The sequence below is a fragment of the Pristiophorus japonicus genome, chromosome 17, assembly GCF_044704955.1.
Source record: "Pristiophorus japonicus isolate sPriJap1 chromosome 17, sPriJap1.hap1, whole genome shotgun sequence".
In the NCBI taxonomy this organism is placed as follows: Eukaryota; Metazoa; Chordata; class Chondrichthyes; family Pristiophoridae; genus Pristiophorus; species Pristiophorus japonicus.
Genome location: NC_091993.1, coordinates 31,586,421 through 31,600,330, shown reverse-complemented (window position 1 = coordinate 31,600,330; position 13,910 = coordinate 31,586,421). Strand labels below are relative to the sequence as shown.

The 13,910-nt window shown below is 42.7% G+C and overlaps 1 protein-coding gene across 3 annotated transcripts in view; it reads left to right on the top strand.

The window, feature by feature from the left end:
- Positions 1–13,910, top strand: part of golm2 (golgi membrane protein 2) — a 101,503-nt gene that overhangs the window by 64,355 nt on the left and 23,238 nt on the right. For all 3 annotated transcript variants that reach the window (XM_070858573.1, XM_070858571.1, XM_070858572.1), the window contains 2 exons: positions 2,383–2,679; positions 5,408–5,575. In XM_070858573.1, coding sequence (XP_070714674.1) covers positions 2,383–2,679; positions 5,408–5,575 — 465 coding nt within the window. The remainder of the gene's footprint in view (positions 1–2,382; positions 2,680–5,407; positions 5,576–13,910) is intronic.

Genomic DNA, 13,910 nt, shown 5'->3' with positions numbered 1-13,910 from the left:
GCAGCCAGTTTGTGCACAGCAAGCTCCCACACACAGATAATCTTTTTTTTTTGTGACATTACAACAATGACTACACTCAAAGTACTTCATTGGCTGTAAAGCATGTTGGGATGTCTCGAGGCCTTGAAAGGTGCTATATAAATGCAAGTTCTTTCCTCCTTCCCATCTGATGAACCAAGCCATTATGAAATGGTTGTAACAATCCTATTTGTATCTCTCTGTGATTTATCTTTAGGATTAGTTGAGGCATTGAAATAATTATTTGGGAGGACAGGGCTTGTTTTCTTAATTGTTTAATGCTGTGCTGTTGCTGGTACAACATGCTGGGCACCACCTATTATTACCCTTTCCCCACAGAAATACAAAGAGTATTTCTTCTTATGCTCCTACCACTTTCCAAAAGAATGCTGTAAAATTAAAATGAATGATTAGTCTCAAATGCACATGAACCATTAATACTCATAGAAACATAATAAATAGGTGCAGGATTAGGCCATTCGGCCTTCGAGCCTGCACCACCATTCAATAAGATCATGGCTGATCATTCACCTCAGTACCCTTTTCCTGCTTTCTCTCCATACCCTTTGATCCCTTTAGTCGTAAGGGCCACATCTAACTCCCTCTTGAATATATCCAACGAACTGGCATCAACAACTCTCTGCGGTAGGAAATTCCACAGGTTAACAACTCTCTGGGTGAAGAAGTTTCTCCATCTCAGTCCTAAATGGCTTACCCCTTATCCTTAGACTGTGTCCCCTGGTTCTGGACTTCCCCAACATCGGGAATATTCTTCCTGCATCTAACCTGTTTTTTTACATTTCTTTGAGGTCCCCTCTCATCCTTCTAAACTCCAGTAAATACAGGCTTAGTCGATCCAGTCCCCTAGCTATGAAGGCCAACATACCATTTGCCGCCTTCACCGCCTGTTGTATCTACATGCCAACTTTCAATGCCTGATGTACCATGACACCCAGGTCTCGTTGCACCTCCCCTTTTCCTAATCTTCTGCCATTCAGATAATATTCTGCCTTTGTGTTTTTGCCCCCAAAGTGGATAACCTCACATTTATCCACATTATACTGCATCTGCCATGCATTTGTCCACCCATCTAACCTGTCCATGTCATCCTGCAGCCTCTTGGCATCCTCCTCACAGCTCACAGCGCCTGGTGCAGACCGTCCGGTTTGTACTGGTCCCACCTCCCCCAGAACCAGTTCCAATGTCCCAGGAATTTGAACCCCCTCCCTCTTGCACCACTCCTCAAGCCACATATTCATCTGAGCTATCCTGCGATTCCTACTCTGACTAGCACGTGGTACTGGTAGCAACCCTGAGATTACTACCTTTTGAGGTCCTACTTTTTAATTTAACTCCTAGCTCCTTAATTTCAGCTTGTAGGACCTCATCCTGTTTTTTTACCTATATCGTTGGTACCTATACGCACCATGACAACTGGCTGTTCACCTTTCTCCTTTCAAAATGTCCTGCACCCGCTCCGAGACATCCTTGACCCTTGCACCAGGGAGGCAACATACCACCGTGGAGTCTCGATTGCGGCCGCAGAAACGTCTATCGATTTCCCCTTACAATAGAATCCCCTACCACTATAGCTCTCCCACTCATTTTCCTCCCTGTGCAGCCGAGTCACCCATGGTGCCATGAACTTAGCTGCTGCTGCTCTCCCCTGATGAAAGTGATAATTAAGTACAGTCCTTCGAAGAAAATAAAGAAAGGCTTGCATTTATATAGCGCCTTTTACGACCACCGGATGTTTCAAAGCGTTTTACAGCCAATGAAGTACTTTTGAAGTGTAGTCACTGTTGTAATATAGGAAACGTGGCTGCCAATTCACGCTCAGCAAGCTCCCACACACAACAATGTGATAATGACCAGATAATCTGTTATGTGGATTGAGGGATAAATATTGGTCAGGACACCGAGGATAACTCCCCTGCACTTCTTCGAAATAGTGCTGTGGGATCTTTTACATCCACTTGATGGGGCCTCGGTTTAATGTCTCATCTGAAAAACGGCACCTCCGACAGTGCGGCACTCCTGCAACACTGCACTGGAGTGTCAGCCTAGATCAGCAACAATGAAATTAAGGTGTTCAATTCACAATATTGGCACGATTGATCATGTGGTAGAAAAAATATTTCATTTGGCAGCCAACATTCTCCAATTCCTCCCATGGTGTTTTAGACTATACTGTGTTCTGTGTTTAGATCTTTAATTTTACTATGCAATGTAGATGTGAATTGCATGAGAACTATCACTTAAATTTTAGTTTTATTTGACGATTAAAGTCTTAAACAAATGTATACTTTAAAACAGATGAGGCAGAAAATGATTATGATCACACTAAGTAAATTCTTTCCTTAGATCACAAGAAAAGTAAAATGGATTTTGAGAAACCAGTGTCCAGGAGCGGTGGGATTCCTGGAGACAAGCTGGATGTGGAGACGGAAGCGAAGCCTGTTCGTTTTGAGAGGGGTCCTGCTATGCACGCTCCCCCAAACCATGTGCTGTTTGATAACCAGCAGAACATGGCAAAACTAGGGAAACCATTCCTTGTAAATGCGCCGAACCCTGTAGACCGCCGGGAAGCAGCCGATCCAGACGATGAAGACCTCCCGGTCCGAGCAGATGAAATAGGAGAATCTCAGAATCACCAGCCAGGTAAACCAGTCTTTTGTGGAGTCTTTAGGTCTCCTTCAGATGATTAGGAAGTTATTCTGCAATCTACAAACGCCTGCCTCTTGAGTCACTCTTAACAACTCGGTTGCCTCCTTTCATGGCATCAACTTGAACTAGAATTGCACTCTGATACGACAGTGGTTTGCTGTGACATCTCGTTCCATAAGCTGTGATATCCAGATGCCAATCTGATGAACATAACATAAGAACATAAGAATTAGGAGCAGGAGTGGGCCATTTGGCCTCTCGAGCCTGTTCCGCCGTTCAATGAGTGGAGTTGAAGTAGAAGATCAGCCATGATCTCATTGAGCCTGTTCTGCCATTCAATGAGATCATGGCTGATCTTCTACTTCAACTCCACTTTCTTGCACTATCCCCATATCCCTTGATTCCCTTTGTCCCAAACATCTATCGATCTCGGTCTTGAATATATCCAAAGACTGAGCCTCCACAGCCCTCTGGGGTAGAGAATTCCAAATATTTACCACCCTCTGAGTGAAGACATTTCTCCTCATCTCAGTCCTAAATGGCAAACCCTTTATTCTGAGATACTGACCCCTGGTTCTAGACTCCCCAGCCTGGGGAAACAGCCTCCCTGCATCGACCCTGTTGAGCCCTGTAAGAATTTTGTATGTTTCAATGAGATCACCTCTCATTCATCCAAACCCTAGAGAATATAGGCCTAGTCTACGCAATCTCTCCTCATAGGACAATTCCCCCATCCCAGGAATCAGTCTGGTGAACCTTCGTTGCACTCCCTCAATGGCAAGTATATCCTTCCTTGGGTAAGGCGACTTATTAGCTGATGTGGTTAATACCTGTGCTGCTTGCTACAGTGATCCAGTGTTCTACCACCTACTACACAGCATTGCTGCTACCACCACCCATTTCCCGGTAGACGTGCTCAGCAGCATAAAATGAGCCTGCCCTACAATGTATTTTCTGGCATTGGCGTCAGTAGAGAGCTGGACCCAAAGCCTGTTTGTTGGCTGGAGGCACCCAAATACTGCTACCAGCTTCAAGCTCCTGTGCTGTGACTGGCTAACCTTTGCTATGCCCGTGACCTAGAAGTTCCAACCTGTGGGCGATATGCCTCAATTGGAAAATCTAGGCTTTTATAGAATAGTGGACTGGGAACAACTCCCATGTTGGAGTAGTCTGTGGAAAATCGGAACATTCTGAATGTATCTTTGGGACTCTGTGCCAAAGTGTTACTGTAATCCTTGGGACTTGACTATCAGCCGTCCAATATCATTAAGTTTGGCACCCATGGAATGTTGCTTTTATATTTTGTGGCCAAGTAGTCACTCAAAATTTCTCCATAAATGATATTTGTTGTAACATCACTGTCTTTACCCTGTTGTGTGAACATCCTGGCACAAAATGTGGGACACGATTGGATAATGTCGACAGAACCCCGGCAGGGTTTCTTTAGATGAGAGGTGATGCAACAGCTGAAATGGGCTGTCAGGAAAAGGTGGTTGAGGGTAGGACATTGGAATCATTTTAAGAAACAGCTGGATGGTGGGGTTAGCTTGTGGCAGGATGCTACATGAGCTGCGGTGCCTCAATGAAGGAGGCCATACTGATGGTTGCTATCTGCATTGATAGTTGTTGCCCTCTCAAAGTGAGAAACATAAAATGAAAACTACATACAAATAAAGAATGGATTGCCAACAATCCTAAAATCTAAATCTGGGGTTTAAGCAATTTGTTCTAAACATTGGAGCTTTGTGATTAATGAGGCAGTTTGAATCTCCCGAGCAGATTAGTCTCATTGCTTGGGGCTTTCCATTATTCTCTAATTTATATTAATTGTGGGGGGGGTTTTGGGGTTATGAATTGCACAATGATTGTATTGTCGTTGCTAATCCTTCAGTGAGGACATCCTCCGACATTAGCTGCACAGAACATCTTGGCTGTCAGTCTACCATGGCATTGCAGCTGAAGATAAATCTCACCTTATTTTTGCAAATCCCATTCATTAAAAGAAATGATGGATACGTAGGAGTGATTTCCAGGCCCTGACCTGGATTTGGAGACCTGATTGTTTTATTGCAGTTATTAAGCTTCTGTTTCTGGTACATTTGAATCCTTTGCAATACTGCTGAATTCCTGCATTTCTCGATTCAGTCAGCATTTGAAAATATCTTATTGCTCAGTCACTGCAAACCAAACTTCATTGCAAACACTTGAAGCCGATTGAAAGTACCATCCCAAATCATTGTAGAAGTGTGTTGTTGACCAAGGGCTAATCTTTGCCCCCCTCTCCGGTATATGGGTAACTAAGATGAGGTGTCTGTTACTGTTTCAACCTGAGAAATCATTTATCTTGACTGCACGCCGTGCTAAATAAAATCCTAATATCTAGGGTTATTGTTCAGCGCTATGCAGGCGCGCAAGAATGACCTAATATCTAAGAACACAAAATAATAATTCAAAAGTAGCAGAACCTGACAAAATAGCAGTAATAGTGAGCTCTGCCTTGAACAGTATTGATGAATTGAGATAAAACCCACTTACCCTTCCTCAATGTCCAGGTACACCAAGGAGCATAGGGAGGAGCAGGGACAAGCACCAATTCATAATTGAACTCTGTGTTTAAAATTTGTGTTCCCCCTTGCGAGTGGAAATTGTTTACCATAATGCTACATCAATAGATTCTTCCTGATTATGATTTTTCTCCTCTTCCTGAACTGCACAAATACAGCCCCAGATAGACAGCGTCCGGGAAAACCGATGCATCAGTTAGCCAAGGAACCTGCTATGCAGCCACCACCTAATCAAGCTCTACGTTTCGCTCCTGGCCCCGCCTTTCCAAAGGGTGGGAAAGGACGTGAGAAAGCAAACCATCTGGGAGAGCGTCCCAAAGGTCAAGGTAGGTGTTTCTTCAATCTTATATTTTTTTAATGCTGTCATCATCTGTGCATTAATTTCAAAGTTCTGTGCATTTAATGGGGAACTGGTCTCTACCCTTTTATTGCAACATATTCATTGCCCATGTAATAAACAGAATTACACTACAAATATAGTCAATTCTTTCAGTGCATAAAAATCTTGAATCTGAACGTGTTAAGGAGAAAGAAAGACTTGAACCACAACCTTCTGACTCAGGCGAGTGTGCTACCTACTGAGCCACGGCCGGCAGTTCTTTAAATTGATTTCTCATTAATACCAAGATTGCAAGAAATCAATTTTACGGATCTGTTGCCTTTGATGATTAGTGTTAATAACGAGCTAGAATTCTTTTTCATTCTGCGTCCTCTACATATCACACGAGTATAACCCGCATGATGGATTCCGGGAAACTGTGCACAATGTCCTTGGATTGCGGATAGGTGGTGCATAAATCTCATCTGCTACATCGCCTCGGGACCTGTGCCATTAAATCAGTTTACTTTTCAGGAGCCAATGCTTCTTTGCTCCTTGTGTCTGATTACTTGCTATCAAAAACCGGGTCCACATCTTCAGCCTGTCTACTGGACTAGTTAGATCAGCAGACGAGTGCATCAATAATCCTGTTCATTTAACCAGTCAGCCTGGGCTTTTCTGTTTCATTTAGGTTTCTTAGACTTTGGTATGGACGCTGCTCATCAGATGACCAGCTTCCAAAAATATCTCACTAGTCTGCCCTTTAGAGGGCAAGCTTAGAAAAGCAAGATATGCTGTAGTAACACCAGTGACCAATATTGCGTTTCTTGGGAAACCATATTTAAAGCAAGTGGGGAAACGAGCATTAACCTTTACAGGGCTACAGTACAAATTTAAGTTTTACACTCTACAAAGAATGTGGTTATTCACTATGCCTTTTGGCACGGACCCATGTAATATGTCTCTTGCATCAAAAATAAACTCGTGTCCCCATAGATGGGTTACATGCCTACACTAATATCTGCCAAAGGCTTTAAACACTGTGCAAAGTGTGTAATCATTGACTTTTATCATTGCGTAAAACGCTAGTTGCAAAAACATGACACTAGAACATGCCTCGGTTACACAACCGTATCCATAAGAAACGCCTCGATTTCAAAATTCTCATCCTTGTTTTCAAATCCCTCCGTGGCCTCGCCCCTCCCTATCTCTTTAATCTCCAGCCCCACAATCCCACAACTTCCCGAGATGTCTGCCCTCTTGAGCATCCCTGATTATAATCGCTCCACCATTGGTGGCCGTGCCTTCTGTTGCCTGGGCCCCAAGCTCTGGAACTCCTCTCCACCTCTCTCCCTCTTTTTCCTCCTTCAAGATGCTCCTTAGAATTTCCCTCTTTGACCAAGCTTTTGGTCACCTGCCCTAATTTCTTCTTGTGCGGCTCAGTGTCAAACTTTTTGTCCCATAATACTCCTGTGAAGCGCCTTGGGACGTTTCACTATGTTAAAGGAGCTATATAAATACAAGTTGATGTAAGGAACAGTCTCACTGTACTTCTCTCCACCACAAGCTAGGCAAGCATACAAGATGGAAAAATCAATCCTACCCAATTGAGTCTGATATGCTAAAAGACATTGAAGCAACTTCAGCATTACATGTGCTAAGGGCTTTGCTTAGCCTATACCGGGGATTTACCTGTAACACGATTCCAACATGGTACAAACAGCAATAAAAACAGAAAATGCTGGCAATCTCAGCGGGTCAGGCAGCATCTCTGGAGAGAGAAACCGAGTTATCGTTTCAGATGATGACCCTTCGTCAGAACTGGCCTGGATTACGAGGAGAGATTACATAAACAGCAGTTGGGAGTGTGAACCCTTTTTATGGCCTTTCGAGTCAGAGTTCACTGGCACCGAGAACTCCAGTATCAGCTTTCACTGCACTGTATCTGTCACTGAGTACTGACCAGCACCAAATTCTATGTTAATTAAGAACAAATTACGAAGATTAGTGGTATCTTAAGTAGTGTTAGACAGGAGCTCAAATTGCAGAGACACTGATAGACTTAGTGAGTGGGCAAAACTGTGGCAGATGGATTTCAACAGAGATAAGTGTGAGGTCTTCCATTTTGGGTCAAAAAAGGATAGATCCCAGTATTGTTTAAATGGTATTTAAAATTTAAAGACTAGGAACAGAGGAGGTCCAAGAGATTGAGGGGTCCAAATACACTGATCACTAAAATGTAATGGTCAAGTAAAAAAAAAAGTAATCCAAAGCTAATGCAATGTTGGCCATTATAACCAGAGGGCCAGAATATAAAAGGGAGGAAGTTTTGCTGCAGCTTAAAGTCTTAATTAGACCACATCTGGAATAATGTGTACAGTTCTGGGCACTGCACCTTAAAGGTTATATTGGCCTTTGAAGGAGTGCAGGGCAGATTCACCTGAATGTTACCCGGGTTCCAAGGGTTAGATTTTGAGGAGAGATTACATAAACTAGGCTTGTGTTCCCTGGAATATAGAAGGTCAAGGGGTTGATTTGATTAAGGTTTTAGGATTTTGAAAGAAATCGATAGGGTAGCTGGAGAAACCGTTTCTGCTGGTGGAGGAATCCAGGACAAGGGGGCATAACCTTAAAATCAGAGCCAGGCCATTCAGGACAGGTGTTAAACACTTCTTCATGCAAAGGGTGGTAGAAGTGTAGAACTCTCTCTCAATAAGCAGTACATGCTAACTCAATTAATTTTAAATGTGTGATCAATAGATTTTTGCTAGGCATGGGTATAAAAGGATATGGAGCCATGGCAGATGGATGGAGTTAAGATACTGATCAGTTATGATTGCATTGAATGGCGGAACAGGCTCCAGGGATTGCATGGCCTACTCCCTGTTCTATGCTCCTGTTACACCCATTCCTCACAGGAAGTAGTTCTTAAGTAAATGGGGGCTCTCGTCAAACAGGGGTCCCTCTGTTTAAAGGTCCCAGCAATGCCTGGGCAACACCAGTAATTAAATGACTTTACTAGTCACTAGTCACCACTGAATATCCTTTAGACCATACATGATGAAGACTGAGTAAAACAAAGCACGAGTAGCTCCGAGACCGTAGACAGCCTCACAAACCCTAACCCAAGAAAGCAGCTCCAAATGGACCCACCTTTGTATTCCCAACACGTCATCCATTGTAGAGGATGGGTAACCCACCTCACTGCTGGCACGGTGCCATTTTCATTGGGATCTCCTCCCTCGGGAAAGAAGAATTTAGCATCCTTGTTTGATCAAAATCGCGGGGAAGCCAGAACATGCTACATTTAGCTCCCTGAGCAAGACTGTCAGTGAGTTGGAGTGGCCATGATCCCAGTTATAGTGGGGCAGACTAGATCCCACAAGCAGTGCTTTGTGCTGAATTAATAAGCCTATTGCCAGGTTGTCTAGTCCTGTGTAACATCAGAACTAGATTGCCATGGCAAGAGTCATTACTGTTTTATGGAACCCCTTCACCTTTATACCATAAACCCAAGAGCTGTTTCAGCTGCACCTCAGAATTTTGCATCAATTTAATAGCAGTGTGGAGTACCAGCAACTGCTGTGTAACAGAGTAAATTATATTACAACTAACTTGGACTTGTCCTGGCATGTGCAGCAGGGCTGAATTTTACAGGCCAAAGACTACCTTTTTTGAGATTGATTTATTGCCACTCACGGTAGCATCACATTTCACACTAGCTTTGTTCAAATGGGTTGAGAAATTAGTTGCATAGCATGTAGATGGAGTCAAGATACAGATTAGCCATGACCTACTTGAAGCTCGAGCGGCTAAATGGCCGACTCCTGTTCCTATTTACCTGAGGTCTTCACATTGCCTGGTAGTTTTGATGAGAGTTTCAGGCTATTTTAAGTACGTGGTAAATAAGCTTAGGCAATTTCCTAATGGAGCTTGATTTTATATACATTGCAGAACTTAATCTTTAATTTCATTTATTTATTTTTTTAATAAGAGGTTCCATTGTACTAATTACACTCCCTGAATTAAAATTATGTCCTAGACTATAGGATTGATGAGGTGACAATAGGATTTACGGAGAGGAGGCTGCCTGGTTTGGCAGCACTCTGATGGTGGTCGCAAGATGTGGGAGTACTGGGGAGTAGGACATTAAGGGGAAGTGGTATACTGCTGACGAAAGGAGTTTCTTTGGGAGTTGGCAGTGCGGAGTGACTAAAGCCATGGGAGCTCGACAAGGGGCTAGCAAGGGGGGGGGGGTGGGGGGGGCAGGGGCAGCAGCAGTTGAGTTGCAAGCCCAATTTTAACTGCTCCAAGGTGGGCGGGGCCATGGACAGCAGTGACCTGGGTACATAGCTAGCAGGTCTCAGAAGTATACAATGCCACTGTCTGAAATCAGTTGCTGAAATAATCAGAGTTAAGTAAAATGACAGTTTTGACAATATTTCAAGAAATAAGTATGATTGGGCTTGCATGATTTATACAAGACTTATATAATACTGGTCAATCTCCAATGGCACTGTACATGGGGAGGCGAGCAAGTATAGTCTTCAGGTGATGCAGTGTTAAAGGTTCAGAGATAATTGGACCGGGCATGCAGATGTAATCCATTTTAGTCATGCATTCTATCCTTATTTCTATTGACATTTGTAATGGAAGCTGTCTGTGTGAACTTGTCAAGCGGAAATTATGCCCTTCTGCCCTGCAGCACCTCAATGGCGGGAGGGTGTAATTACTGCGTGAACACAGAAATTTATAATGGGAAAGTTGACGAGTGTGGTTGATGTTCCATGGTGTTGCACATGGGGAATCAAGACCAAGTATAGACATCTGATGAAGTAGGCTTAGAGGCCGGGTGATAATTGAGGGTGAGCAGCTGTAATTCAGTGCCCAATAGTCATTTTTATATTTCCATTATAAATTGCTGTGTCCATAGTTAGAATGGAAACTGACTGTAAATTTGTCAAACTAATAACAACCTCCCCCCTCCCACCATTGGTGTAGTGCCACCACTGGGTATATATAATTAGTGTCACAAATCTACCAAGTCATTTTCCGTTATAAATGTGGATGTAGCAATTTATAATGGAAACGGTAGCCAAATAGTTTGGACAGCTAAGGCTTTTAATATGTTATACATTGATCGGGATAGACCGCTCCACCTATCGAGTTTGGTATTGAAGGATATTCTAGTCTAGCCCATATGGAATAATAGATTAGCCAGGGACAGACATTTCTGTGGCCTTACAAGTTTTAAGGCCAGTATAACAACCATTGTTATATATCCAAGAATATCCCACAATATTTAAACTATATAGAAAAAACCCCCAGATTGATACCATCTCTAGGGAATGTCTTGGAGTCTTGGTGTAGTGTTATAAGAACATAAGAACATAAGAATTAGGAACAGGAGTAGGCCATCTAGCCCCTCGAGCCTGCTCCGCCATTCAATAAGATAATGGCTGATCTGGCCGTGGACTCAGCTCCACTTACCCGCCCTCTCCCCGTAATCCTTAATTCCCTTATTGGTTAAAAATCTATCTATCTTTGACTTGAAAACATTCGATGAGCTAGCCTCAACTGCTTCCTTGGGCAGAGAATTCCACAGATTCTGAGAAGAAATTCTTTCTCAACTCGGTTTTAAATTGGCTCCTCTGTATTTTGAGGCTGTGCCCCCTAGTTCTAGTCTCCCCTACCAGTGGAAACAACCTCTCTGCCTCTATCTTGTCTATCCCTTTCATGATTTTAAATGTTTCTAGAAGATCACCCCTCATCCTTCTGAACTCTGAGTGAACACCCAGTCTACTCAATCTATCATCATAAGGTAACCCCCTCATTTCTGGAATCAGCCTAGTGAATCGTCTCTGTACCCCTTCCAAAGCTAGTATATCCTTCCTTAAGTAAGGTGACCTAAACTGCACGCAGTACTCCAGGTGCGGCAAGACCTCCCTGCTTTTGCACTCCATCCCTCGCAATGAAGGCCAACATTCCATTCGCCTTCCTGATTACCTGCTGCACCTGCAAACTAACTTTTTGGGATTCATGCACAAGGACCCCCAGGTCCCTCTGCACCACAGCATGTTGTAATTTCTCCCCATTCAAATAATATTCCCTTTTACTGTTTTTTTTTTTTTTCCCCCCCAAGGTGGATGACCTCACACTTTCCGACATTGTATTCCATCTGCCAAACCTTAGCCCATTTGCTTAACCTATCCAAATCTCCTTGCAGCCTCTCTGTGTCCTCTACACAACCCGCTTTCCCACTAATCTTTGTCATCTGCAAATTTTGTTGCACTACACTCTGTCCCCTCTTCTAGGTCATCTATGTATATTGTAAACAGTTGTAGTCCCAGCACTGATCCCTGTGGCACACCACTAATCACTGATTTCCAACCGGAAAAGGACCCATTTATCCCGACTTTCTGTTCGCCAGCCAATTCTCTATCCATGCTAATACATTTCCTCTGACTCCGCGTACCTCTATCTTCTGCAGTAACCTTTTGTGTGGCACCTTATCGAATGCCTTTTGGAAATCTAAATACACCACATCCATCGGTACACCTCTATCCACCATGCTCGTTATATCCTCAAAGAATTCCAGTAAATTAGTTAAACATGACTTCCCCTTCATGAATCCATGCTGTGTCTGCTTGATTGCACTATTCCTATCTAGATGTCCTGCTATTTCTTCCTTTAATAGTTTCAAGCATTTTCCCCACTACAGATGTTAAACTAACTGGCCTATAGTTACCTGCCTTTTGCCTGCCCCCTTTTTTAAACAGAGGCGTTACATTAGCTGCTTTCCAATCCGCTGGTACCTCCCCAGAGTCCAGAGAATTTTGGTAGATTATAACGAATGCATCTGCTATAACTTCTGCCATCTCTTTTAATACTCTGGGATGCATTTCATCAGGACCAGGGGACTTGTCTACCTTCAGTCCCATTAGCCTGTCCAGCACTACTCCCCCTAGTGATAGTGATTGTCTCAAGGTCCTCCCTTCCCACATTCCTGTGGCCTGCAAATTTTGGCATGGTTTTTGTGTCTTCCACTATGAAGACGGAAGCAAAAGAATTGTTTAAGGTCTCAGCCATTTCCACATTTCCCATTATTAAATCCCCCTTTTCATCTTCTAAGGGACCAACATTTACTTTAATCACTCTTTTCCATTTTATATATCTGTAAAAGCTTTTACTATCTGTTTTTATGTTTTGCGCAAGTTTACCTTCGTAATCTATCTTCCCTTTCTTTATTGCTTTTTTAGTCATTCTTTGCTGTTGCTTAAAATTTTCCCAATCCTCTAGTTTCCCACTAACCTTGGCCACCTTATGCGCATTGGTCTTTGATTTGATACTTTCCTTTATTTCCTTGGTTATCCACAGCTGGTTATCCCTTCTCTTGCCGCCCTTCTTTTTCACTGGAATATATTTTTGTTGCGCACTATGAAAGAGCTCCTTAAAAGTCCTCCACTGTTCCTCAATTGTGCCACCGTTTAGTCCTTGTTTCCAGTCTACTTTTGCCAACTCGAGTGTCCAGGAATTGATTTAATTTTAAGCAACCCAGGAGAAAAAAAGCAACCCAGGAGAAAAATCAGAGCATTTAAAAAAAAAAAAAAAAAAAAAAAGTTTTTTTTTCCACTTTCTTTGAATAAGTTTTTGTTTTAGTTATAAAAATATTGAAATCGGGCAAAAAGACTAACTGTACAAGGCCGTGGGAGGTGGGAAGTCTTTTGATGAAACTTCCAAGAATCCATCCAACCAGAGTTGGCAACCCTATCTTGACGATGTTTCTAATCAATCGAGTTGTTGCATGCCTTAAAAGTTCTTATTAATGTCCTCATTGATCATTCGTTCATTTTCCATTCCTGCCACCATTATTGCTGCCATTTTTCTGCATGAATCTTGTGTGATGGGAATGAGCAATTTTTACAATTAAGTCCCGAATCAGCTGATTGGAAAAGGAGATGATTCTTAAATGAAGACCGGCTTAAAAGCGCTTATGATTTCAGTGAGTAACAGCAGGGGGAACAAGTGAGGCATTTTCCCACAGTGAATATCTCAATGCCATCAAACAAATGGAAACCTCTCAATTCAGCTACATGATGAATCATTAAATGGCTTGAAATGCAAAACTTATCACATTCAAAAACATCACCCTCATGGGGCTGACACACTCATGGTGGAGCAGACTCCTAGCTGAACTTTTCAACATTTTCTGACTGCACAGCATGGTGTGTACGGCTCTGAATGATGAGTGTCTGTCTGTAATATATGTAAAAATATAAATATTCCTCTTGACTTACCACATTTTTGTCACTACCAATTTCCCATTATAGATTTGGATGCCC